The 26867-nt window shown below is 37.2% G+C and overlaps 1 protein-coding gene across 3 annotated transcripts in view; it reads left to right on the forward strand.

The window, feature by feature from the left end:
• GSK3B (glycogen synthase kinase 3 beta) overlaps window positions 1-22390 on the forward strand; it is a 210944-nt gene extending 188554 nt beyond the window's left edge. For 2 of the 3 annotated variants that reach the window (XM_059391871.1, XM_059391872.1), the window contains 2 exons: window positions 8920-9018; window positions 21683-22390. In XM_059391871.1, the coding sequence (XP_059247854.1) occupies window positions 8920-9018; window positions 21683-21750 (167 nt within the window). In that variant the 3' untranslated portion in view covers window positions 21751-22390. Of the gene's footprint in view, window positions 1-8919; window positions 9019-13199; window positions 13250-21682 lie in introns of all 3 variants that reach the window. The other variant, XM_059391873.1, reaches the window with a different exon arrangement.
• Window positions 22391-26867: the final 4477 nt, after the last annotated feature.

Here is a 26867-nt window from a genome sequence, read left to right on the forward strand (position 1 = left end):
TTCTATGATCAGCTAGAGGAGGAAAAGAGAATGAACAGAAACCTTGGAGATCATTTTGACCTTCTGGATCCACAAGTCAGATTATCAGATGTCTCATTTTTCTGCCACTGGGGCTTCAGTGTTCTGGGACCCCCTGACTAATACTGTCTGCATCTAGACATTGGAAACCTAGACATACCTTTGGCACACCCTCTTTTTCTTCAGTCACTGGATCTCAAAGATGGGACATGAACTGAATCAGACCTTAAGCAGGTAGAATCAGGAAATTCCAATAGGGATCATTGTTTTCTTTATTCACCAATTCCTTGCCTATTCCAAGGCTGGAAAAATTGGGAAATAGATTGCTTTCTGTGTTTAAATGTGAGTTTCCAGTTAATCCCACTACACACTCCCAATACCAGTTCTCTACCTAACTTGTATGAAATTTTACCAAGTAAAGTTACTTTAGCAAACATTGTCCCCCAAGGGCAGGACAAGTTGGCAATTGAGCAAAGGTGAGTAAAGATTATCAAAACATTAGTATGATTTAGTTTAAAGAGTTTACTGTTTTACTACTCAGCTGGGTTATCTGAGAGATTGGTAGTTTTGTGGGGAGATATAGAGGAGTGGTGGCTTATTGGCTGGGCCTATTTAACTCTCTAATGAAAGTTAACATAGGATATGTGGGGCTGCCAGAGAGCACCATGCAAATTCGGGCAAATTGGATGTCTTGGGGTAAAGGGTAAGAGTATCTGCACATGAGGAAAGCAGATGAAATAGTAAAGAGCTTCCACAAAGCAAATTGAAAAAAGGACCAAAATAGAGAAAACAAAAAAATAGGGAAAAAAGGGGTGCCTGGGTGGTACAGTCGGTTCCAATCTGACTCTTCATTTCAGCTCAGGTCATGATCTCAGGGTCCTGGGATCCAGCCCCAAGTTAGGCTCCATGCTTAGCATAGAGCCTGCTTGAGATTCTCTCTCTTCCCTCTCCCTCTGCCCCTCCAACTTGTGCTGTCTCTCTCTCAAATAAATAAATAAAATCTTTAAAAAAAAGAAAAGGTAAGAAAAGAATCAGATTTTTAAAAGAGTGTAAGTGTATGTTACAGAGTAGGAAGTGATGAAAATGGAATTGAAAATAAGTTGGGGGTGAACAATTAAAGCAAGTGTTCTAGAATCCCAGTTCATCAAAGGGTTATACTTCCTTCATTTGAAAGCAGTAGATTACTTATTTACAAAATTTATTGTATGGAATTAAAAACTTTTTAAGTTCTTATAAATCATTATTTATCATCATTAGGAGGTTCCATGATCTTTGTAGCAATGAATTTTAAACCAATTTTCCTGTTATAGAATAGTGATACACATAAATATGGTCAGCCACCTTCTTATCTGCCTTTCTACGTCCTGAGTATTTTCTTTCAGCCTGCCTCATCCTCAGCTACAACTAAAATGGCCACAGTGGGGGGGTGCCTGAGAGGCGCAGTGGGTTAAGCATCTGACTCTTGATTTTGGCCCAGGTCATGATCTCAGGATCATGAGATCAAGCTCTACATCAGACTCCGTACTCATTGTGGAGTCTGCTTGAGATTTTCTCTCGCTCTCTCTGTCTCCCTCCTTCTTCTTCTTCTTCTTCTCCTCCTTCTTCTTCTCCTTCTCCTCCTCCTCCTCCTCCTCATGTTCTTTCTCTCTCTCTCTCCCTAAAACAAATAAATCCTTTAAAATTAATTAATTAATTAGCTACAGTATTTCAGTGACCTGAGGTTATGATTCTTCTGATATTACTCTCAAGTTCTTGTAAACCCTGAGTTGGGGTTTTTTGGTTTAGACTTATTATAATTTATAATAGCAAGGATAAATTTACATAAAATAGAAACTCTTGATTTATATGTAGGATATGAATCAAGTCACATAGTGAAACTCATAAACTGTTCTAATTTGCAGTGCCCCTCTGCTTTTTTTTTTTTAAAAAGGCTGAACTGTAAACTTTTTATGTGGCTATCCCTATTTCCTTTTGTGTGTTCTTTTGAGTGAAAATGACTATAAAAGGCCTTTATAGAACAATGGACTTGAGGAAATTTGTTTTAAACAAGTGGATTATTTTGGTAAATAAGAAGTGGAGTTGTTCTTACTTATCAGTGGAGTTGATATCAAAATTATTCTTTAATATTTCATAAGTAGTCTAGAAGAATAAATTTTCTAGGTAAGCAACTTGTACTATTCTAGGTCATAAAATGACAGGGAGAATGTAAGGAAATTCTTGAGTACACTAAAAGGAGGCAGGTAAGTCAGTTCAGGTAGCTAAAGAACTAATGACAAAAATGTTGACTGTATTCAAGATTTTAGGCTCTAAACTATTAATTATTTATGAGAATTAATTGTCATTTTTCTCTGAGACTATTTTGTCCACTCTGTTTCTTTGACCTTACTATTGGGAAGAATGTGGAATGATGTAGGAACAAACAGTCATAAACTAGTATCTTAAAGTTCTGTGTGTGCTCTGGACGGATAGACTTCCAGGAAGACCAGACCACTGGTAGTATATGATGTATAGCCTGGGTAATAAAGATATGCAGTATTGCATATGAAAGGAGGTAAGTCAGACCTAAAGTCTAGTTCTCAGTTTTTAACTAGTTGTAGATCTTGGTCCAGGTAATATCTCTGAGTTTCCTCCCTTTAAAAAAAAAAAAAAAAAAAGTGGAATAAAGAATATTCAAGGACACTTTCAGCTCCCAAATGCTGATTATAAAAATGAATTGACTTCAGAAAGATGAAAGAAGGAAGGGAGGGAGGGAAATAAACACCACAATAGGGTGAGATATATAAAATCATAGTATAAATGAATACAGAAAACACAAACTCAATTTCCCAGGATTGAAAATATTAGCAATCTCATTTTTAGATGCCTCAAAAGGTTATTAGCTAGATAAAATAATTCATAGTAATGCTACATTTATTATACTTCACCAAGAATGGATTGATTTTTATATTCTTACAATAATGTAAGGTTTTTAGGTTATTAAGGCCTATTCTTTTTAATCACCAGAACTTTTAATATACTAGCATTTTGCTAGATAACTTTAAAAATACATCACTTCTATAAATGTCATATACAAATGTATTCAGACATTTTTGGGTGACTGGTATAAATTGTGATGCTCCCTCTTGGGCAGTTCCAAGGCAAAGTAGTCTTGGATTTGTGTAGATAATTATTGTAGTTCTCACATTAAACATCGTTAGTATCACCAAGAAACAATAGTGAGCCTTGTAATTATTTGTTTACTGTTTGTCTGATCTAATTAATTTAGTTATTTAATTTTAACATTTAGTTAGAAACTTGGTCAGGGATTTTCTGGGCACTTTGAAATTGTTAGAAGAGGAGAGGAACCATTAGGATAGGGCTGATAATCTTTAAAAAAAAAAAAAAATCCAGATAAGCAACATTAGAATTCAGTAATATGTGAGATCAAGTTGCACATTCCAGCCTTTGAATTACTGCTCAAAAAAAGGGACATGCCATTGTGAAAATCGTCTGAACCTTTTTGTAGAGAAATAGTACTTATTATAAAGAGCCACTGGCAATTTTCATATGTAGATAGGAAGCCTGATAACACAAGTGAAGACCTCAAACTAATTGTAGAAGAAAGAGTAAATCTGCCTCTTTCAGGGACTCCTTTCTAGAGATCTGCAGGGTCAGTTTCAAAGCTAATGAAAAAGATGACTTTTTACCTGATGACTGGTATTTTTTTTTTAAAGATTTTATTTATTTATTTGACAGAGAGAAATCACAAGTAGATGGAGAGGCAGGCAGAGAGAGAGAAAGGGAAGCAGGCTCTCCGCTGAGCAGAGAGCCCGATGCGGGACTCGATCCCAGGACTCTGAGATCATGACCTGAGCCGAAGGCAGCGGCTTAACCCACTGAGCCACCCAGACGCCCCATGACTGGTATTTTTTTACATCACCGTAAGAGAAGGTCTGGTAAACAAAGGGATTGATTTCTTCCCTCTAGTTAACACATTGATTGCTTCTCTCAAATTTATCCTCAGCTTTCCCACTATCCACAGTTTGAACAAACATATACCCTACGTAGCCACTGACCCACTGTTTCTATCCCCATCCCCCCAGAAAAAAACGGGAAAGTTTCTTGTCTACCTCTTATCATTAAATTTAGGACTCATATATTTGGAAGAAAAGAAACTTCAAGGAGTACTTAAGATTTTGTCAACTAGATTTATGTTTTGCTTTAATATTTTAAAAGATTGATTTATCAGGCAGTCAAGTATGGTTAAATTCATTTAATTTATCTTTTCATGGGTATGTTTCTTCTCTTATTTACATTATAAACAATGGTGCAGCAAAATTCAGTTCAATGAATTTGGTCTGCCTTTTGGTTGATTGATACCTATTTAGTTTTATTGATAACTTTTTAAATTCATTTGGCTTTTCTTTAGTCCATTGAAATATTTAGTTATAGATCATGTAATGATTGATATGGCTATCAAAAGATTCTTGATATGCCCTGATAAACTACTGTGTGGTTTTTGATGGCACAGTTTTATGGCATCTATAGTTAGTTAAAGAAACTTTTACCATTGTTAACTTTTCTAAAACCTTCTGAACTTGTTGCCATGTTATTTTGAGCCATGTCTCTGAGATAAAACATGGTCTGTCTTATTCTTCCTACCTCTTCTCCAAAACTAGCCCACTTCAGTATTATGGACCTCATAATTCCCTTAATTATCTCCCTAATCTCAAGCCTTGCGCCTGTTGATTCAATAAATATTAGCTTTCTTTTTAGGGGCGCCTGGGTGGCTCAGTGGGTTAAGCCTCTGCCTTCAGCTCAGGATCCCGGAGTCCTGGGATCGAGCCCCGCATCGAGCTCTCTGCTTAGCAGGGAGCCGCTTCCCCCTCTCTCTGCCTGCTGCTCTGCCTACTTGTGATCTCTCACTCTGTCCAGTAAATAAATAAAAAATCTTTTTAAAAAAATTAGCTTTCTTTTTATTATCAGTCTCTTCTACACTGCTTATTCTTTGTCTTCAAGAATACACCCACTCTCTCTGATCCTAAAAGAGATCCCTTTGCTCCCTCTGTTGTTCCTGTCCCCTAAAATACCATCCTTTTTCACATTCTTATGCTCACTCTGCAGTTTGTATCCACATTCATTGTCTCAGTTTCTTTACTGCTCACTGTCATGGATATACGGGGTGACTGGGGGTGGGTAGTAATTATCATGAGCAAAAAATCATTTCAGCCATTTTGTGCCAGCCCTATAGTCTGTCCCCACAAAAGGGACAGACTTTAGTGTAGAGAACAGGACTATAGCAAAGTATAAGGAGGCTTCCTCTTTCATATAGGCAAAAGTTATGACAAAAACCTCTCTGAAGTAGAGGAAAGCTGATGGAAAACAGTGAACCTCAAGGAATTCCTATAGTTAAGGAAGAGAACAGTGAGTTCTAGAGATGGGGGAGGTGGTTAGAATTTCTTAAGTTTTAGAATGTTAGATTAAACAAATTTGCAAAAGCCCTCCCCTCCACCCAAAGGCTACTTATTGACTCTAGATTAAGAATCTAGTCCTTTTAGTTATTTTGTGGACTTTACTTACTCTCCTCTTTGTCTTTGGTCATGGCAAAACCTCCAGGATCCATAGCTTCTCCTTTTCTTGCCTCTTATTTTCTTCACTTTTCTCCTTTCCTTTCGTTAGTTACCCCTCTTTTTGTACTCAAAACCAAAATGGCTATCTCCTCCCTAAGGAAAAAGAGGTTGCTTTTTTTCAAGCCCTGCCCCTGTGTGTGTGACATTCACAAAATCTCACATAAAACCACCATGTCCCCTCCACTGGGCAAACTGATACATAGAAAGATGAATGATCTGATAAAAGAGAGTAAATGAATGGGAGAAAGTGGGCAACATGGGCCACATGTGACAATATTCAGTTTATTTTAAAGATTATCTTAAAAGTGGCTTTGTCAGAATGTCTTCTCTTAAAATCTCTGGTCATCTTTTCCTTTTTTAGATTTTCTTTTAGATGTTGGGCCCTTGGCCATAGAGATCTTTTCATTTAAAAGTGCTCGTATCCTAGGGACGCCTGGGTGGGTTGGGCCTCTGCCTTCAACTCGGGTTGTGATCTCAGGGTGCTGGGATTGGGTCCTGCGTCGGACTCTCTGCTCAGCGAGGAACCTGCTCCCCCACCCCCTGCCTGCTTATGATCTCTCTCTGTCAAATGAATAAATAAAATCTTTAAAAAAAAAAAAAAAAGGTGCTCGTATCCTGAATAGGTTGAATGCCTTTCTTGCTAGCTTATTTGTCTTTTCCATTTTCAATTTCTGTTGATCAAAGACAGTTATCTTTTTCTCTGTCCTGAGATCTACTACGTGAAACACACTTTCTTGCTCAGTATTGATAGGTGGATGGGAGTATGGATGAATGGTTAGAGGAATTTTAAAGAAACCTTTTTAGCAGATTTTAATTGTAAATGGGATAGTGAGTCTTCCTTTTTACATTAATGAAGAGTACCACATCCATTAATTTTATTCTAGAACCATGAGAGTCATCAGCCATGGTAGTAGGGATTCTCTTGCTTTCTTAGGTATAAGATTATAGGTTGAAATAGGACTAATGTGAAATAAAACACCCTAGGATCTTCTGTTCCTCAGTGACAACAAATACAGCTACTAAAGCTGATTTTGAGAAAACAGCATCTCTTCAAACCTAAACAGTAGAGTAGTGGTTTTCCAACTGTCTTCCATCTATTAATTTGAGAAGCTGCCCTACATCTTCTCACTTAAGCAGAAAGTCTTCTTTCAGTTTTAGGCTTTTGCTCCCATTCATCTTTCACAAATCTTGGCATCAGCTTGCTGGTTGTTTTTGTTTTGTTGTTGTTGTTGTTGTTTGTTTATTAAAGATTTTATTTATTTATTTGTAAGAGAGAGAGAGAGAGAGTGAGAGCGAGCACAGGCAGACAGAGTGGAAGGCAGAGTCAGAGGGAGAAGCAGGCTCCCTGCGGAGCAAGGAGCCCGATGTGGGACTCGATCCCAGGACGCTGGGATCATGACCTGAGCAGAAGGCAGCTGCTTAACCAACTGAGCCACTCAGGTGTCCCTTGTTTTGTTTTTTAATCAGAATCTGGTGTCATTTAGTACAAATTTTGGATATTTAGATGCCAATTTGAGTAAGTCAGTAATGGAGCTTTACAACAGAAAATATTTTTATTTTTTTTAATTTGCTCTTAAAGATTTTATTTATTTATTTGAGAGCGAGCAGGAGGAGCAGAGAGAGAGGGAAAAGCAGACTCTGTGTTGAGTGTGGAGCCCAGTGCAAGGGTCAATCTCATAACCATGAGATCATGACCTGATTTGAAATCAGGAGTTGGACACCCAACTGACTGAGCCACCCAGGCACCCTCAGAAAACATTTTAAACTATAGTATTAAAACACTGTTTTCTTTGCTAGGGTCTCATGGGGAGGGATGAATCAGGAGTGACTGCTGAAAGGTTTCCCTTTTGAGTAATGACAGTGCTTTGAAACTAGACAGAGGTGTTGAATGGTTATACAACATTGTGAATGTATGAAATGCCACTGAACTGTGCACTTTAAAATGGTTAATTCGGGGGTGCCTGGGTAGCTCAGTTGTAACTGTCTGCCTTCAGCTCAGGTCCTGATCCCAGGGTCCTGTGATAGGGTCCTGTGATGGAGCCCCATGTCAGGCTCCCTGCTCCATGGGAAGCCTGCTTCTCCCTCTCCCTCTCCCCCTGCTTGTGTTCCCTCTTTTGCTGTCTCTCTGTCAAATAAAATAAAATCTTTAAAATCTTTAGTTTTGTGTTATGAAAATTTACTTTAAGATTGTACTATTTAGGGCGTCTGGGTGGCTCAGTGGGTTAAGCCGCTGCCTTCGGCTCAGGTCATGATCTCAGGGTGCTGGGATCGAGTCCCGCATCCGGCTCTCTGCTCAGCAGGGAGCCTGCTTCCCTTCCTCTCTCTCTGCCTGCCTCTCTGCCTACTTGTGATCTCTCTCTGTCAAATAAATAAATAAAATCTTTAAAAAAAAAAAAAAAGATTGTACTATTTAATTTTTTTTATTCCATGCCATATCTGTGAATTGTTAAAATGTATGCTTTAGCTCAGAGAATAATGTCTTCCTGTAGCTTGTATAGTTGTGTATTATATAGTTATATAGTTGTATAATTATTCCTTCAAATTACAACACTTACTAGAGTGAAAATGAAAACCACTGGGTAAATGCTCGAATTACAAAAATTAACAGAGTTATCCTGGGAGGACCAGGAGAACGGTCACATTACCTAAAGCTAACACCAGAGACTTGTATGTAAAAACTCACCGCACTCCTTGCTATCTGTCTACATCACTAGATTCAATATCATCGTAAATTATTTCTTGAGACTTACATATAGGACTTGATTCTTTGAAGAAAGCCTCTCTGTATAGAATTGATAGAAACTTCCACATGCTGGTAAAAAGCCTATTTCAAAGCAACAGTCTTACTGAGTTAGAAAGCAAAATAGAATGGAATAAAAGCATTCTTATTTTTAATAAAGCAACGAAACTTTAACAGTTGGGCCATGCATGCAGTGGTTCCTACACACACATACACACACAGTATATTTAAATTAATGAAAGATGTAAATATATCTTAGTAATATGCTTATTCTCAAACTTTTGGCCAGTCTAGTTCCCCAGGCTTCCTTCAATTCTCAGACATATTCTAATTTTAGCAGATAGTGCCTTAGTTATATGTACAACATTTCTGTGGACTTGCTCTGTAAGTTGATTATTAGCTCATTGATTTAGTTTTAGATGTACATTTATCTTGTCTTTTTTTCTTTTAAGCCAATGTTTTAATGTACTTTATGTTTATTGTTACCAATAAAAGTAGTTTCAGATACAGAGTTAAGAATGGGCTCTAATATGTGTCTTACCTTTTCTTTAGAACTGTCAAGTAATCCACCTCTAGCTACCATCCTTATTCCTCCTCACGCTCGGATTCAAGCAGCTGCTTCAACCCCTACAAATGCCACAGCAGCCTCAGGTGAGAACATAAGTGTCTTCTCTAAAAACATTCATTTTTTTTTTAAAAGATAATGATTACCTCCATTTTATTTCATGTGATGTATGTGAACATTTAATACCCTCCAAATTTCAAAAACATACCACAGCCAAATGAATAAATGTGAATAAAATGTTGCTTTATTTCCAAAGAAGCACAAAAGGACCCCATAAATACCTTATATATAAATTATAAATATCTTACTATAATGTTAAATTCTGTCCTCTTAGTTACCTTTGAAGTCATACTTTCTATATAATTTCTTGATAAATATACATGTATGCTGGAGAGGCAAACTTTCAACAAATATAAAATATAGATTGGTATAATTTGAGCATTTGAAAGGACTAAAACTAATGCAAATACATTTAAGGTTTAGATCAGTATATGACTATATCTTGTTTATCTTTTAAAAAAAAAAATGCCTTCATGGTCTCCCAGGTTAGAGTTCTGGTATACTGCTGATCTCTTAGCCAGCTAATGGGGCCTTATTTAGTGAGAATTGCAGATATTCTGCAAATATCCAACTTTTGAATGAATTTTAAAGTTCTTTAAAGAATCACCAGATGCTGTTTAAATTAAGAAATACAATAACACAATTAGGCTCAGAATTTGGTACACTTTTTTATCCCCCTCTAAAAAGCAAATGTCAGGAGCTGACTCTGTTTTCAGTAAATCATCTATTTTACATTGAACTGAGTTGGATCAGACATATTTTTGCCTAAGGGCATTGATGCTGCAGGAGATAAAATCTTTCTTTATTAGTTCTTGCAATTCCACAATAAGGTCATAATCCATCTCCTGTTGTCTGACACACAGTTGTTTGTTCCTGTGCAAAAGTTTTTTAGAGCATTGCTAATAAATCTGAGAAACGTTTCTAGTCCATGGCCTACATTCGTTCCAGAAAAAGTCTGGAAAGAAAGGTTTCTTTTCTAGTTCTAGTTCTATCAGCACATGCTACTTTGAGAAAGTCGTTTGAACTTTATTAGTTTTAATATGTCTTACTAGTTTTCTTGATCTGTAAAATGCGTGGCTTTGCTCTCCTAGAATAATGTTGTAAAAATAAAATAATGTGCTGAATTGTGGTTTAAATTTTTTAAATATAAGAATTTTAAAACTATCACCAATTTATTTAGAAGGAAGATAGAGTTGCTTATGTGAGCTATTAATAAACCTAATAAACCCCTAACCCAAGTTAGATTTTATATGACATTGTTTGTTCAAAGCATGAAATAGCCCCTAACCCTGAACAAATGCAATTACTTGTTGAGCTTATTCCAGGAGTTTTATTAGAATTGCTTTAGAATATGAGTAAAAATGAAGTTAGAAATACAATAGCACCAATTATGATTGGTGAGTTTTGGGTAATTTTAAATGATTTCTTTAGTGTGAGATACTAAACAAGTTAAAGTAGGTTTTTTGGGCAAATTGCCTAGTATAACCTGATTTTTATGTGGCTTCAATACAAGTTACAGCAGACCCCCCAAAATATTTCATTGCTATATATATATATATTCTTAAAGCCATTTATATCACATTTTGACATAAATATGCAAAATGATTAGACTCTGATCCTGAGAGTTTACTTCAAAGTTGAAGTACGTAAGAATATGAGGAACTTAATAGAGGAATAGTAGGCTGAGGCTAAGGACAGACTTAATTAGTTGAGAAAAATGCCTGCCTTGAGTATCTTGATAGTTACCAGAGGATATCAGATAGTGTGCTTTGAGCTTCCTAGTGGCTAAATAAAGGAATGTTACATGTTAAAATTTCCCATTGTTCATTAGATTAGCACCCTGATAGTTTAGGAGAAGCAAAATGTTTCTGGGCCTGCTGTTTGAGAAGTATTTCATCATTGGGGCCTCAAATTTTTTACTGTAAGAGATAGATTAAATGAAGTTCCCTTTACCATTCCAACAGTAAAGGTAATAATGAGCTTCATATGGATACTTTTTTAAGTGCCCCTCGGTGTGAGTCTGTGGCAGACCACCACATTATGGTCAGGGGAAAAGTTTTCTTTTGGGCCAAAGTAGTGAGAACCAAGTATGTTACCAAACATATCTCAGGAAATGCTGATCTAGATGAAGGACTTGATCGTGCGACATTGATGGCTATCTGTATTTAAATAAATATGTATGTATGGGTATATATATATTTTTTGAATAAGAATTTGGCAGTGTGGGCTATATTCTTTAATAAGACCTTAAAATATTTATGTTCTTGTTATCTCTCTTGGCTTCAGTTTCCTTATCCATAAAACAGGAATAATAAATACCCGCTATATAGACTTTTAAGAAGTAAGAAGTAATGTGTACAGGATTCTTAGTTGGTGCTATGCTCAGAGTTCAGAAAGTGACTGCAAGTGAATTGATTAAGACCTGTTGGAAGGCATTACTATATAGAACAAGAACTATCATAGTTCATGCTTTTTAGTTCACTAATCCCACTTCAGAAATCTTCAGGATACTTCTAACAGAAGACAGAAAGCTACCATGTACAGAGGTAGAAATAGGAATAATTACATAATAACAAAAAGGAGATCCAGTCTGATCTGACTGGTCAACAGGAAGAAATTGTTTTGATACAGTATGAAATCTCCATCTTTATATAATCACAAAAATATCAGTTATGTAGCTTATAGACATTTGTAAAAATCCTTACCAGATCTTATGTGGCATGTTGGTAACTGCCAAAATGAATGCTTGCATGTGGATAGGGACAGGATAAGTTAATATACAAAAATTGAAAGAGTTGTGTTAAATTAGTGGGTATGGATTTTGATTTTTTTTTCTTTCAAAAATTCTCATACTCTTTCTAAATTGTTTTTTAAAAAGTACCTCAGTATCAGGAGGCATTATAGTTGATCATGGCTCTGATGAGAAACTTTTGAAATTATATATACTATTCTTAATAGTCCATAAAGTATAATTTTATATATGTATAATATATAATTTTAGTATATAACCTTAGTATATATAATATATAATATTTCATTTTAACATACACATGTTTTTATATATGTGAATTCTTATTTTCTCCATGACATCCTCTCATTTACTCCATTTGGGAGACCATTCGTCTAAACTATTTAGAAAAATAAATCTTGAGAAATTATAGTTTTACTGTTCAAATATAAACCACTTTAGAGATTCATGTACTCCAATGCCATGTCAATTAAGTGTGAGATATGGTAGAGAATTTCAGCTAGAGCAGTTTTCTCTATCTTTATATATCAGTTTTCTGAGTAAGGTTTCCTTCAGTGCAGTGGTTATGCTATTAAATTTAAAAAACACTAATTTCCACTAATGTTCTTACTATCTGCTAAGAAGAAGCCATCTGTCCCATGCTTCTGTATAGCAGTAACTGGAAGCTCATTACTACAAAAATAAGCACATTCCATTTTTGTATCATTTTGTTAGAAAGTTTATCCTTTTTTCACCCTGAAATTTGTCCTCCTATACTTTCTTCTTCTCAGTGATCCTATTCTTGGGTTACACACAAAGGTCCTCAAATTTTAATGATGGCTAACTGCCTTCCATATTAGTGAGGGTTTCAAATCCTAATCCTGAATATGTTCTAAGTGTCAGGTTGTTGGGTTTTCTATACAATTATATATCACCTACACATTTCATAAACATAACAGTTTTTTGCCACTGTTAAGCAGCTAATAAAACATACCAAACAGTACAAGGCAGGGCCTCCTTAGAGATGTTTTTGCCTTTTCTCAAATTACTGATAAAATAAGTTAAATGGTACTAAAAGCAAGACTTACTAGAGATTATTCTTTTGGGGGTTTCTGAATAATTGTTTACCCCTCTTGTTGTTTCCTTAGCTACAGACCAGCCTTACAATATTCATTTTAATGATGTTTTGGGAAACTTTGTAAAATGCTTTGTTGTCAAAAAAAATTTTTAAGAAAGTTTTCCATCCTTAAGGTATCACTATCAAGAATGGAAATCAAACTTTTTTTTTTTTTTTTTTTTTAAAGACTTAGGGAGATTTCTAATGTCGCTATTTGTCCACTGTGAGTTTCTGTAATCCATTTTGGAATTTGTTTCTTGGACTTTAGATTCTGGATTTAAAGACATTTAAAATGTGTAGATTGCCCTCACCTTTCTTGGGCTACATTTTGTTTATTAGGATTTTTGTTATATCCTTTCCAGGTTGAAAACCCTTCTAACAGAAAAGGGAATCATGATAGGAGTTGGACAAGGTCTGTCTTCTCTTTTTACCTGGTCAGGGGGTTTTATTATTTTTGACCTTGCTTTGAATACCTTATGCTGTTTATTTAAACCAAATCTAACCTGTTTTTATAGGTTCACATTGTTATTTTCTATTCTTCCTTGAATGTGTGCCCTTCTTCTTAAAGTTACCTGTATTTAAAATGATGAGCTCATCAGAGAAAATCCCTTTTAGTTGACTTCTTTGGTTCTTCTCCCTTTATTTTGCATTGAGATTATTTGCAATTGCTTGGTCAGAGTTTTGTTTTTTCCTAATTTTCTACTTCTTGTCGGTTTTGAGCTCCTTTTGAAGACTATAGCTGTAAAATCAAACCTATTATTCCCTGAACTTTTTGAAATCCATTTTACTGAGGTCATGGCTCAGATTTAGCCAGGACCTGTGGTTCCCTTTACATACTATTACTTCAGAATTCCTGCCACCTACATCACCAGCCAGTTCTTTCTAGTTGGGCAGAATTTAACCCAGAATAATTTATCCCATTGTTTGTTTGTTTCTACTAATTTTGAGAGTTGAAATGTTAGACAGATTAAGCCCATGGATCAAATACTTTCTAAAATCATAGTTACCATCCATCCATCCCCTCCCCAAGTACTATTATCCTTTGCCTCTTTGCCAATGTACAGTGTGCTTTGGGAAAGCTATATCCATATCTTGTCTGGTTTTATCATCGTCAGGGTATTGCCCTCAAGTGTTCCTTTTCCCAACCCTTTCATTTCTGTTATCTCTTTATCTTAACCCATATATGTATGGAATTTCTTAAAAATATGGGGATTTTTTCTGTTAAAAAATAATATAGTTATTTTAGAAAATAAAAGTCTTCCGTATTCTCAATTCCAAAGATAATGGAAGGTAACATCATTTTATATCTTAGTCTGTGTATGAATGGGCAGAGAGAGATGCCTTCGTTTTTGTTTTTGTTTTTGTTTTTAATATGGGCCCTGCTATTCAAGGGATGGGGGTATATAACTGTGCATCCTAAGCCTGTATCATAATTTATTTAACTTGATTTCTTATTCTTAGACGTTTGTATTATATCTCAGTGCTTAGAAGTATAATTGCCAAGTCAAAAGATTATAAATTTTTTTAAGATTTTAATATATATCAGAATGCCTTCCAGAAAGCTAATCCCAGATTATACTGCCCACTCGCAGTGCACGTATTTTTCCATTTCTCCCATTACCTTAACATTAACCAGCCCAGAGTGGGGTGGGGAAGGTGCTGCATGCAAGTGTGTACATCTATTTTTAGGTATTACCAACTTGGTAGCCAAAGAATGTGGGTGTCTTTTTTAGGTACAGTGCTATACCCCTTTCCTCCTTTTGGCTCCTTTTGGTTTTCTGCGTAGATACCTACAGTCAAGCCTGCTTAGTCATTATTTTCCTCAGAGCGTCGTTAAGTATCACTTCCAGGAAATTGTTTCTTTTTATTCAAAACATGTTTTCTCCTATTGAGTCAAAATTTTTACCTGAATTTCTCCCCCTCCAAAAGTAATGTAAAATCATCTTAAGTTGAGAAATGTTGTATGAAACATTCTACTAGATGTTCTTCAAATGTTCCTCAGTTCCTTGCCTAAAGTCGCCTGTTGATATCCTTTTCTCATTCTTTGTTCCAAATTAGATCTTTTAACCTAAAAGGTGAATATGTTTCCTTTGTTCTCACGGCCTTCAGTTACCTACCCTGAACAACCAACCCTCCTAATTAAAATGTGCTCTACCCCTGAGCCCAGAGTGTCTAAGATCTCTCTGCTGCTGGCAGATAAGATATAAGGTCTTATTGACAGGCCCTCCAACTTTGTTAGTTTTTTGGTTGGCTCACTGGCATCTGAATTGCAGTTATGTTTTTTTTTTTTTAAAGATTTTATTTATTTATTTGACAGAGAGAAATCACAAGTAGATGGAGAGGCAGGCAGAGAGAGAGAGGGAAGCAGGCTCTCTGCTGAGCAGAGAGCCGGATGCGGGACTTGATCCCAGGACTCTGAGATCACGACCTGAGCCGAAGGCAGCGGCTTAACCCACTGAGCCACCCAGGCGCCCCTGCAGTTATGTTTTTGAAATGAGTGAAGCCACTTTGGTGTCTTGTGTCACACCTTTTCCTCAGAAAAATGAAGAAAGAGAGGTAATAATACCTTGCTGAGGAGGGATAACTCCCCCTCGTTATTATACACCCCAAATTGTCAAAGTCATAGTAGACATTATAAAAAGAAAAGCGAAAATTGAGTCTTTCCCTTTATACTTTATATTTTTATTTCACTAATGCAGATTATGATTACAATTTAAATGTAAGTTTAGAGTGTACATTTGATTCTCTGTGAAAAATGGTCTTTTTTGTTCCAGTGTCAGTTAGTAACACTAACACCTGAAACATAGTTCTTTAATAAAGATATTTCCACTTGGAACAGCTTGAATAGGAACTTTCTGAGTATAATATCTTTTAGAAAAGTTGACCTGTCATGAGACATTTGTAACTATTATAGAATGAGATAGTAGTAAATAGAAACACGTGAAATGGGCTCAGAGAGCATAAAGGAAATAAGGAAATAAAAGTGTACTTAAAGTTAACCAAACACACTTATAAAGTACATATAAAATATTAAAAGAATTTGATATTTGAAATATATGCTTTTGCTAATCTGCCAATGATAAAGAATATTAAGGATTTTGTAGCTTTTGAGAACTTGAAATGTATTTATGATAAGTAGGGAACGAAGTTTTTATTTTTACTTAATTTCAGTTAAATTAAGTAACCATATATAGTTAGCAGCCACCCTATAAGAGAGTACAGATAGAACATTTCAGGCCAAACAGTGAACACTTGTATCACTTACAAGGCTTTTATCTTTTAGATAGATCCATAGTTGCAGAACCCTGATTCATGGTGGCAGAACATTTGGAATCCCAGCCTCCTATGTTCACTCACTATGCTTTCCTCCCAACCTATTATTTGCTACTCTCTTTTTATTTAAACACTTCGGCAACAGTTTATAAATGTGGGGTCTTCCATTCACTTTCCTTCCCTCCCTGTTGGCACATTTGATTAAACTACGTTTGGAGGGAGAATGGACAGGAGTTGCTGATGCATTAGATGTAGGGAGTAGAGAAAGAAAAGAATCATGGTGACAACTTTTGGTTTATGACCTGAGCAACTAGGTGGGACATTTTCCTCAGTATTGAGACAGCAGCTCAATAAATCGATGACTCACTTATCTAGCAACTCTTATAGATCTCTGAGAATATAGGAGGGGAGGTGGGGGAGCAACTGTGGGTCCAATCCTAGAAAAATATATGTATCATATATGGAATTTTACACATAAAAATTTTGTCTAGGATAAAAGTTAGAGCCTCATGGATTCTATTGGGAACCTAATACCTTAGAGGGGTCATCACCCTTAGCTTCGCTGTGGGGTTGCCCCACTTGTCATTTTTATCTCTGAAGTCACACAGAATAAAATTGGTTTCATTAAATACATGTACAAATTCCCTTTGCCATATCCAGCACAAAAGCCATAGAACCATAGACTCTTCTTAGAATTAGGGAAAAATAAGTGATCATCTGATGCAATTTTCCTTGTCTTTTGTATATTTTATTAGGAGCAGACATACATATCTTGTAGAGGGACTAGGTTAGGGTTGCTCTCATGGGCTTGTGGGCATAAATTCTACCTGGCATTTAACTTATTTGACCTGTATGTATGTTCAAGATACCCCAAAATTTAGCAGCCTAAAACAAGAATAAACATTTATTATCTCACATAGTTTACATGGGTTAGGAATTCAGAAACAGCCGAGCTGGATGGTTCTAGGTCAGGGTCTTTTATGAGGTTGTAGTCAAATGTCAGCTAGGGCTGCAGACATTGGAATGCTTACCTGGGGCTAGAAGAGGTACTTCCAGGATGACTCATTTATGTGCTTAGCAAATCAGTCCCGGCTGCGAGAGGCATCAGTCCCTTACCATTTTGTACCAGCTCTTCATAAGGCCACTTAAGTGTCTCACATTGTTGCAGCTGGTTTTCCATAGACCAACTGATCCAAGAAAGAGGGCAAGGTAGAAGCCACAGTATCTTTTATGTCCTAACTCTGAAAGTCATACACCATTGTCTCTGCACATATCCTATCGGTTACATAGGTCGGCCCTATTTTGGGGGGAAGGGACTACATTAGGGCATAAACACCCAGAAGACATGATTCATTGGGGCCATCTTGGAAGGGGGCTACCAAGTGTGTAAGAATGATCTTAATAACTGTCCCTCAAAGCTGATCATTCTCTCTATTCCTCAAGTCCCTCTTTGGTTGGTTGGTTGCTTAGTTCTGAAGTAGCATCAGAAGGATGGTAAGGGACATTGGTTTCTAGGAAGCTTGAAATAATGACCTCTGTATTTGTTTCCAAAACACTTTTATCTTTGCATACCCTATACAGACTAAGAATTAGGAAATAAAATAACTGTACTTTTCATTCTTATTATAAATTCCCAGATCTGTTCTAATGTAGTAACCCTTTTAGATAATAGAAATAGGCTTCTAGAAATCATAGTGGATTATGTAGGAGTTAGGTCTGAATGAAAGTCCCCTTAGGTTCTTTTCTTCTTTGCTAGGAAATCTTTTCTGCTGTCCCTTGTAGTCCCCATAAAGGTCATCATTCTCTTCCTCTAATACCTCTGTGCTTATTTCTCCCATTTGCAAAATGGGGGCAATAATTGTACCTATTTCTTAGGTGTGTACCTGCAATGTACATAGTATGATGTCTGGTACATTAGTAAGCATCCAAATGTTAACAGTTGCTGCCACTGACATTATGGTGGTGATGATTATTACAGTCACACTAAACTGTACAGTTGATGTATTTTTAGATGTCTCTTTTGCCTTTCCACTTACTGAACAATTTCTATACCCAGGTACTGTGCTGAGACCTTCCTAGGCCTTATTTCATAGACAGGTGGTAGTATCTCCATTTTACAGATGAGGAAATTGAGGAATAAAGAGGTTAAATAACTTGTTCTATTGTCACAAAGCTGTTAAGTGGTACATAGCTATCAAGTGGTACAGCTGGGTCTCATTCTCAGTGTTTGTGGAGCTGGACTAGATTGAAGAAAGATGTATCACTGAATTTCAGGATAGCATCTCAGGACTAAAAGCAAGACGGTACAGTCTTTGGTTATTCATAGTTGAATTGGATGCTTTATAATCAAAAGTTGTTAGCTGTCCTTAAAACCATGATGCCAGGAAGCCTCACCTTTACCAGTATGAATGTGAAAAGGAAAGGGAATGCTGGAGACAGGAGCAAAATGAATTGTGGTGCTTTTAAGGAGTTTCTTTCTTTCTTTCTTTCTTTCTTTAAATAAAGATTTTATTTATTTATTTTGACAGACAGAGATCACAAGCAGGCAGAGAGGCAGGCGGAGAGAGAGGAAGGGAAGCAGGCTCCTCATTGAGCAGAGAGCCCGATGCGGGGCTCCATCCCAGGACCCTGGAATCATGACCTGAGCCGAAGGCAGAGGCTTTAACCCACTGAGCCACCCAGGCGCCCCAAGGAGTTTCTTTCTTTTTTTTATTTGACAGACAGAGAGCACAAGTAGGGAGAGAGGCAGGCAGAGAGAGAGAGGGGGAAGCAGGCTCTCCGCCAAAGCAGCGAGCCTGATGCGGGACTCGATCCCAGAATCCTGGGATCACAACCTGAGCCAAAGGCAGAGGCTTAACTTACTGAGCCATCCGGGTGCCCTTTTAAGGAGTTTCTGGGTTTTGTTTTGTTTTGTTTTGTTTTTTTAAAAAGGAGTTTCTGTTTAAATATTTGAGAAGAAATGTTAAAGAAATTACTAAACATCCAAATCCAGTGACAGTTTTTAATTAATGAACACTTTTATTGTAAAAAGGCCATATTAACTCAACTACATAAAATAAGCTTACAGAATTGGCAGTAGGAGCAAAGTAAGTATGTACCAAGAAGAACTTTAAAAATGCAGTTTTATTCAGTTAGTAAGCCTGGTGTTCTGTGGGAGCTACTCTTGAGGTTGTAGAACTTTCCATTTTCTTTGTTGTATTTCTCCTCCCTGTACTTTGCCTCTGAAAAACATCTTTCTGTTCTTTTTCTCACAAAGGATGTATATAATTTGATTTTAAATGTAATTTGTTGCAGCAGGCAAAGGTTATTTGTTTTTGTTTGATGAATGAATACAGTGCTGTGACTTTAGCTTTCAAGGATATTTATAATCAAAATATTTAGCTGTTAAAATTTTACTTAATAGGGGATATGGAGATAATTCAGAGAAAAAAATAATAAAACCATTAAATTACAAACCTGAGGAGACTACATGTCTTTTCAGATTTTATTATTTAGAAGTTGAATTTGTTTCTTCAAATTCATACACACAATGGGATTTTGCTAGAGAGTGAATTAACATAATGAACTGGATGGCTACGTAAATGAACCTTAGTGGGTGTCCTCCAGTGTAGCTCATGCCTGTCATGGTCAAGCTGGTGAATTCCTCATGATTGGGAAATCTCTTAAGTCTAGAAGACCAGAACATGAAAGTTTTATCTGTCCTCTTCACATACTAAAAAGAGAAGTGTTGTTTGCTGATGATCACGCATAGACGCATAGGTTCCAGGTGTCATCCATCTCATGGGAAATGCTACAGTAAGTTTGGATTTGTGAGGATCATTATCATTCTGAAATAGCTCTGCAGCCTTTCAGGCATTTGCTAGACTTGTTTTTAAAGCAGCCTGCGGGAGTGCCTGGGTGGCTCAATAGGTTAAAGCAGCCTGTGCCTGAATTACAAAAGTGATTGTTTTTCGTGAGAAATCCTTACAGGAACATGTGACCTGGACAGAAATTGATGTTGTCATTGATGACAGAATTTGGGTGATCATTGAAGAGTAAAATTTGCACTAGGACGGGCTTATCTAAGAAAAACCAGGAGTCATGACTGAAGTATTAGACATAGTTATGTAGTGATTATTGGAAAAGGCACGTACCTGCCTTCGGAGAAAGGTTCTGTGTCATATACCTTGCCACCTGTCCCATGTGCCATATAATGATTTAATATGACTCCATGCATGGACCCTGATCCGGTAATGTTTGCACTTATTTTCATGAAAACAGGACTAGAAGCAGCTATAAGTTTTTTTGAAGGAAATTAAATGAATTAAACATAACCAGTCAAATTGAGAGATTTGACATTTCTTCCCCAAATGCTGCCCTTAAAATAAGGAATTTAGAAAAAACATGTAGTTTTTATAGAGTGGCCATTGGAATGATAAATTGAACAGCTAATCCTTAAGTAAAGCGTTCCTGTGTGTCCTCGGGGTCTTCTGTTTCTTGCTGTAATTAAAAAATTGAAACAAAAAAGATCCAAAGGCAGATGTTACATTCAGCCATGACACTTGTTTACCCTTCAAAGGATATAGGAGCATTTCAGTCTCTAGGCAGACAAAACTTTGGAACTTGTTTTTTTGGTGTCACCAGCTTTGATGGTCAAGGGCAGTGTGACTTCTAGGAAGATGGCTCTTAGAAGTTATCCATCCCAGTTAAGCCACTTCTCTTCTTGCTCAGGGCTCAGTGTCAAGTGTTTGGGAGAAAAATATGCCCAGCAGTATGTATTAGCAGTCACATGCACGAGGGCCCAGCGACACAGCTGGACGGGCAACTGAAACGGCAGTCTGTTGCCTGCCTGAGAGGCAGTGCTGGTCCAGATGCAACTAAATGCCCACTTACATGTTAATAGGTGCTGTGAAATAATGATGAACCTTAAAAGGGGGGGGGGGGTGGGTAGGGGAGTTAGAGTTAAATATAAAGTTAGACATATTTCCAAAAGATTAGGTGAAATAAACTCTGTGCCAAGATATTTGACTGCAAGATGCTTCATTGAATTGAAGAAGTGAATCAGTCCTGCAGTGGCTGTTCCTTTTTTGCTCATTATCTTCCATTTCTACAAATAGTGAAGAAGGACTATACTTAGAAAGTAAGCAGCTGCAGTTGATTTACACATGGTGCTTCTACCTCTCAGTGCTGACCCATGTTACGGTCAGTGCCTCCACCCGTTTTACCCACTTAAGCAGATGGTGAACTGTAATCTGCTTCAGAATGTTTAGCAAGTGTTCCCAGCTGTGCACTGTTCACTTATTTATTTTCAAGTGAGCCAGACTCCCAACTGAGTATTCATGCATGTACTGCTACTCAGGCCCCAACTAACTCAAAGACACTTGTCTTTCCTGCACCAAACACCAGGCCAAGGCATGGACTCAGCTCTAAGCAGAAAGAAATTCAGATTTCATAGTATTGGCCTTATTTAAACAACCTTTTCAGATACAGCTTGGAAGACCACACAGCTCAGTCTGCAGTGGAGGCAGTGTACTTTTCTCTTTGGGGTGTTAAAGCATTGCTCATGCTCTCTCTTGGGACTTCCGATTTGCAGATGCTAATGCTGGAGACCGTGGACAGACCAACAACGCCGCTTCTGCATCAGCTTCCAACTCCACCTGAACAGCCCCGAGCAGCCAGCAGCTGCATGGGGAAAACCACCAGTTACTTGAGTGTCACTCAGCAACACTGGTCACGTTTGGAAAGAAAATTAAAAAGAGAAAAAAAACCTGCTCATTTTAGTGTTCAATTTTTTTATTATTATTGTTGTTCTTATTTAACCTTGTAAAATATCTATAAATACAAACCAATTTCATTGTATTCTCACTTTGAGGGAGATCCAGGGGGTGGGAGGGGTTGTGGGGAGGGGAAAGCGGAGCACTAGAACACACAATCTCTCTCCCACGACAATCTTTTTTTATCAAAAGTCTGCTGTTGTGTACTTTAAAAACAGGACTCCTGCCTCATGCCCCTTCCGCAAAAGAAGACGACTTTGTTCTGTGCTGAAGTTTTTTTGAACTTTGTTTTCTTTTAAAGTCAAGTGTAAGACTTTGGTATAGTGCACAGCTTGAAATTGGTTGGGAGCTTAGCAGGTGTAACTCAGTGGGGACTTCAATGTCACTTGTAAAATTAATCCATATCCTTGGGTATTTGAAGACTTGCCTTTGGCATGTTGGTGGCAGGTGTGGCAGACAAAAAAGAAAATGTGTATCATTTGTATGTAACCCAGGGAGGTCAATAAAGTTTGAAGATTCTTAATTGACTTGATAAGGTTTTCTTTTGCTCCTAATTAGTGCTAGTGGTGAAGAAACTTAAATTGGCTATCAGAGGAGGAGCATACGTGCTCTGAGCGTGGATCTTTGCCTGACCAAAGGTTCTCTGCAAGTTTTAGTGCAGTTTGAAACTAGTGACCAGAAGACTGAAAAGGATGTTGAGCCAGTCACTCTGGCTGCAGAGGTCAAAAGCTGATGAACCTGGAGGAAGGGACAGGTCAAGAGCAGATCTCACCACTGTGAATAAATTTGTCCACATTTGTTTCTAAAGTTGCTTCCCTTGGAAAGATACACTTGAGAGGACATTATAGTTAAATAATGTGAACTGTAACAGTCTACTGGTTTATTTTTCATATTTTTAATTACAAATTGAGCTTGCAGAAATTGCCACATTCTGCACATAGTTCTAATTTTAAATCCAAATCTAGAATCTGTATTTAATTTCAGCTTTTTTTTTTAACCTCATGCTTTTAAAATTTTATTTATTATGTATGTCAGATAGACCATTGTGGTTTTAGATGGTAGGAATATTAAGAACTACACATCAAAATGGTATAAACAGTCACGTGTACCTACTGACTTTATAGGAAAGCTGATTATATAAATGTGTGTATGTATATATGTTATATATACATAGATTCAATACTGCCTTTTATTTTTGTTTTTGTCCACAGTATCAAAATCAACTGGTTGAAGCATGAGAAGAATGTTTCCCCCCACACCCAGCTAAGAGTTTCTGTTTGTTTTCTTTGTGTATCAGTGAATAGTGTAAGACTCAGTTCCTGTTTTTGAAGAAAAAGCAATATTCCTTGGAAAGCAAAGAGGATTGAAGGATTACGTTTGCAGTGAGGAAATAGATTTTCACAACTAGTTTGTTTTATACTTTTAAGGTTGACATCTTTGTGGGCCTTATATACTCTAAAATGAACCTTAGTCACCTTGGTGCTTATGGGCCATTACTCGACCTATGAATCTTTAAGGCACAATCAGTTGTACTTTACATTTAAAGATCACTTGAGTGATGGCCGCCTTTCCCTTCTACCCAGTCTTTCCCTACACACCTTCCAAGGTTAGTTGATACCTGTAGGGCCATAGAGCTGAGCCCTCGATCATGTGTAGCCTCCCTTCACCTTCCTCATGGCCACCTTAGGTCGTGTTAGGGGTCTTGCCCTCCAGGTGATTCGGAAGTGGAGTCTCTTGGCAGCCCTCATCGAAGGTCCCAGTACCCTGTCCTGCTTCTTTACCAAGTGTATGCGACTCTCCAAGAGAGTCCTACTGCCTGCTGAAGTGAACCGTACCCAGAAGGGCAACTGTGAGCCATCTTAGTTTTCACTCACTGTTTAGCTAAGCTCTTTGGCCACAAAAGGGGTTTCTCCTTTTCGTGAGAAAGGAAACACACTCAGTCAAACCAAATCGAACAAACTGACTTCTACATTTCATAATGTGCTTCTGAGAGCTAATTAAGCTTTGAAAGAAGTCTGAATCAAAGTATTTGGCCGGGTAATTCCTAAAGGGAATGCTTTGGTAGACCATTTTCGGAAAGGATTTATAAAGAAGCTGAACAGCAGGTCTATGGCAGAGAAAAGGACCTGCTTTCACACCAAACTGCCCAGCCAAACATTTGGACACAGACACTACTCTGGACTTAGTGTATTTGCTAGAGTCCATAAAAATCTGTGCTTGTTTTAGGAAACAACCCTCCTTTGCCCCCATGAATGGGGTAAGAGAAAAAGAGAAAAGTCAGATGCTTTTCTCTCATTTCTGTATGTGTGTGTGTGTGAGGGCTGAGGTGCATGATTTTTCTTTCTCAAGGATCATGGTGGTATCACAGAACTCTTTTATACAAGTGAGATCCAGGTCTCTGAATATTTTTTGTAAATAATAATAATAATAATAATAATAATAATAAAGCTCCTCACCAAATTCAAGCTTGTACATTATATTTTCTTTCAATGTTTTTAAATTTAAGTTTTATTGTTTTGTATGTAAATATGTGGACCCAGGAACTGTTAATTAATGAGCAAAAAGTTACTGTTCAGGGCAGTGATTCTGTTTAATAATCAGACAAAATGTAGACGAGCTTTTTAAAGCCATATAGTTTTAACTCTGTACAGTAGGTGCCGGCCTGTATTATTGTAACAATAACTCTAGCAATGTATAGTGTATCTATATAGTTTGGAGTGCCTTCGCTTCCATGTGTTTGTTTTTGTTTTTGTTTTTCATTTCTCAAATTTTAATTGGTTTTTCTATCCATGTCTCCCTGTCCTACCCTTTCCCTTTGAAATAATAACTCACTCCTAACAGTGTCTTTGCCCCTTCCACAGTTAATTTCAGTGATACCATGCTCAGGAGTGGAAAGAGGAAACCGTGTTCATGCTCTCACTGCATTTAAGCCCTGCCTCTGTTTTGGTTATGAGCAGCTCTTTCCTCCTCAGTCAGTAGCAGTGACCAGTTTCATTTCATAATTGGTCCACCCAGGGACTTTGTGTCATGCCAGGGAGCCCTAGAGCTGGAAGAGACCGAATAGATTCGAGTTTGCTCATCTCTTCCCCAAATTCCTTCCATGGGTCTTAGAAACAGCAAAGTCCAGGAGCCTTCCATGCTCTCTCCCCCTTGTCTACTTCCTTCCCAAGTGAAAGAGAGAGAGTTGGTTTTTATAAATCCAAGTTGCTTAATAGTATCAGGTTCTGCTCCATCCGCGGTCCAAAATGCTCTAGTGCAACTACGAGCAGTTACTGCGCTGAGTGCCACCGTGCCGAGAGAGGCCTGCCGTGTTACCGAGGGAACTCAGCCCATCCCCTCCCTCCTGCCACCTCTCCCCTTGTTCAGTGGAATGTCATTTCCATTTCCTTCTTAAAAAATTTAATTCTAACTGTGTGCCCATCATGAAGGCCTTTTTTGAAAGAAAAATATTAAAATTTGTTTTGCCTCCAAGTATTCCATATATAAGATGTCTTGAGTAGAAGAAAAAACAAACTTTACCAAACCAAAGGTTGCTATTTTTGAAACATCGTGTGTTCATTCCAACAAGGCAGAAGACTGCACCTTCTTCCCAGTGACATGTTGTGTCTGTCTCTTAAGTCCTCTTAATTTTTAGACACATATTTTTGGTTTGTGTTTTAACAAAGCCTGCCTAACCAGTCATCTTGTCTGCACCAATGCAAAGGTTTTTGAGAGGACTGTTGTATTCTCTATCCCTGTGGATATAAAGACACTGGCATTTCATTTCTTTTTCCCTTTCCTTTTTAAGGGATTTAACTTTGGAATCTTCCAAAGGAAGCTTGGCCAATGCCAGATCCCCAGGAGTTTGGGGGTTTTTTCCTTTGTTTTAAACCAAAAGTATATCTGATTTCTGTTGTTCATGTTAGTGATCATCTAATCACAGAGCCGAACACTTTCTCCCCTATATAGAAAAATAAAGTAAGCATGCTTTACAATAAAATCTGTCTTTTCTGGTAGAAACCTGAGCCACTGAAAAAAAAACAACTAGAAGCAGAGTAGAGTCCCAGATTAAGGTCTACGTTTGAGAGGCTTTGAAAGTAATCCCTGGGGTTTGGATTATTTTCACAAGGGTTATGATGTTTTATTCAAGTTTGTTGCTCCGTTTTGCACCTCTGCAATAAAAGCAAAATGACAACCAGTACATAAGGGGTTAGCTTGACAAAGTAAACTTCCTTGTGTTCATTTTTAAGTTTTTTTTTTCTTACTATATCTGTCTACAGGCAGATACAGATAGGTGTATGAAAATGTGCTTGCCTGTAAAATTTGCATTTATAAATGTGTTGCCGATGGATCACTTGGGCCTGTACACATACCAATTAGCGTGACCACTTCCATCTTAAAAACAAATCTAAACAATTTATTATATATATATATATATACATATATATATATATATATATAAAGGACTGTGGGTTGTATACAAACTATTGCAAACACTTGTGCAAATCTGTCTTGATATAAAGGAAAAGCAAAATCTGTATAACATTATTACTACTTGAATGCCTCTGTGACTGATTTTTTTTTCATTTTAAATATAAACTTTTTTGTGAAAAGTATGCTCAATGTTTTTTTTTCCCTTTCCCCATTCCCTTGTAAATACATTTTGTTCTATGTGACTTGGTTTGGAAATAGTTAACTGGTACTGTAATTTGCATTAAATAAAAAGTAGGTTAGCCTGGAAATGAAATTAAAATTCACAAGTGTGTGGTCTTTATTTCAGTACCCACCCCTCTTTTCTTTACCCTGCCTATTTTGCTACTGCAATATGTAGTCACATCACCATCTCCGTTCCTCCAATTAGAGAAACATGGATCTTTGTTCTAAAATCAAAATATGAACACTAGTTCTCGTTCTTTAAATTATCGTATTCCATTGTATAGCCCCAAGAGGTGCAGCTTCCATCTTGGAAACCTTTGGATTTGAAGTAGAGGAAGCTTTGCAGACACTGCTTTGAAAAGAAAGAAA

The sequence above is a fragment of the Mustela nigripes genome, chromosome 2 (genome assembly GCF_022355385.1).
Source record: "Mustela nigripes isolate SB6536 chromosome 2, MUSNIG.SB6536, whole genome shotgun sequence".
Lineage (NCBI taxonomy): Eukaryota > Metazoa > Chordata > Mammalia > Carnivora > Mustelidae > Mustela > Mustela nigripes.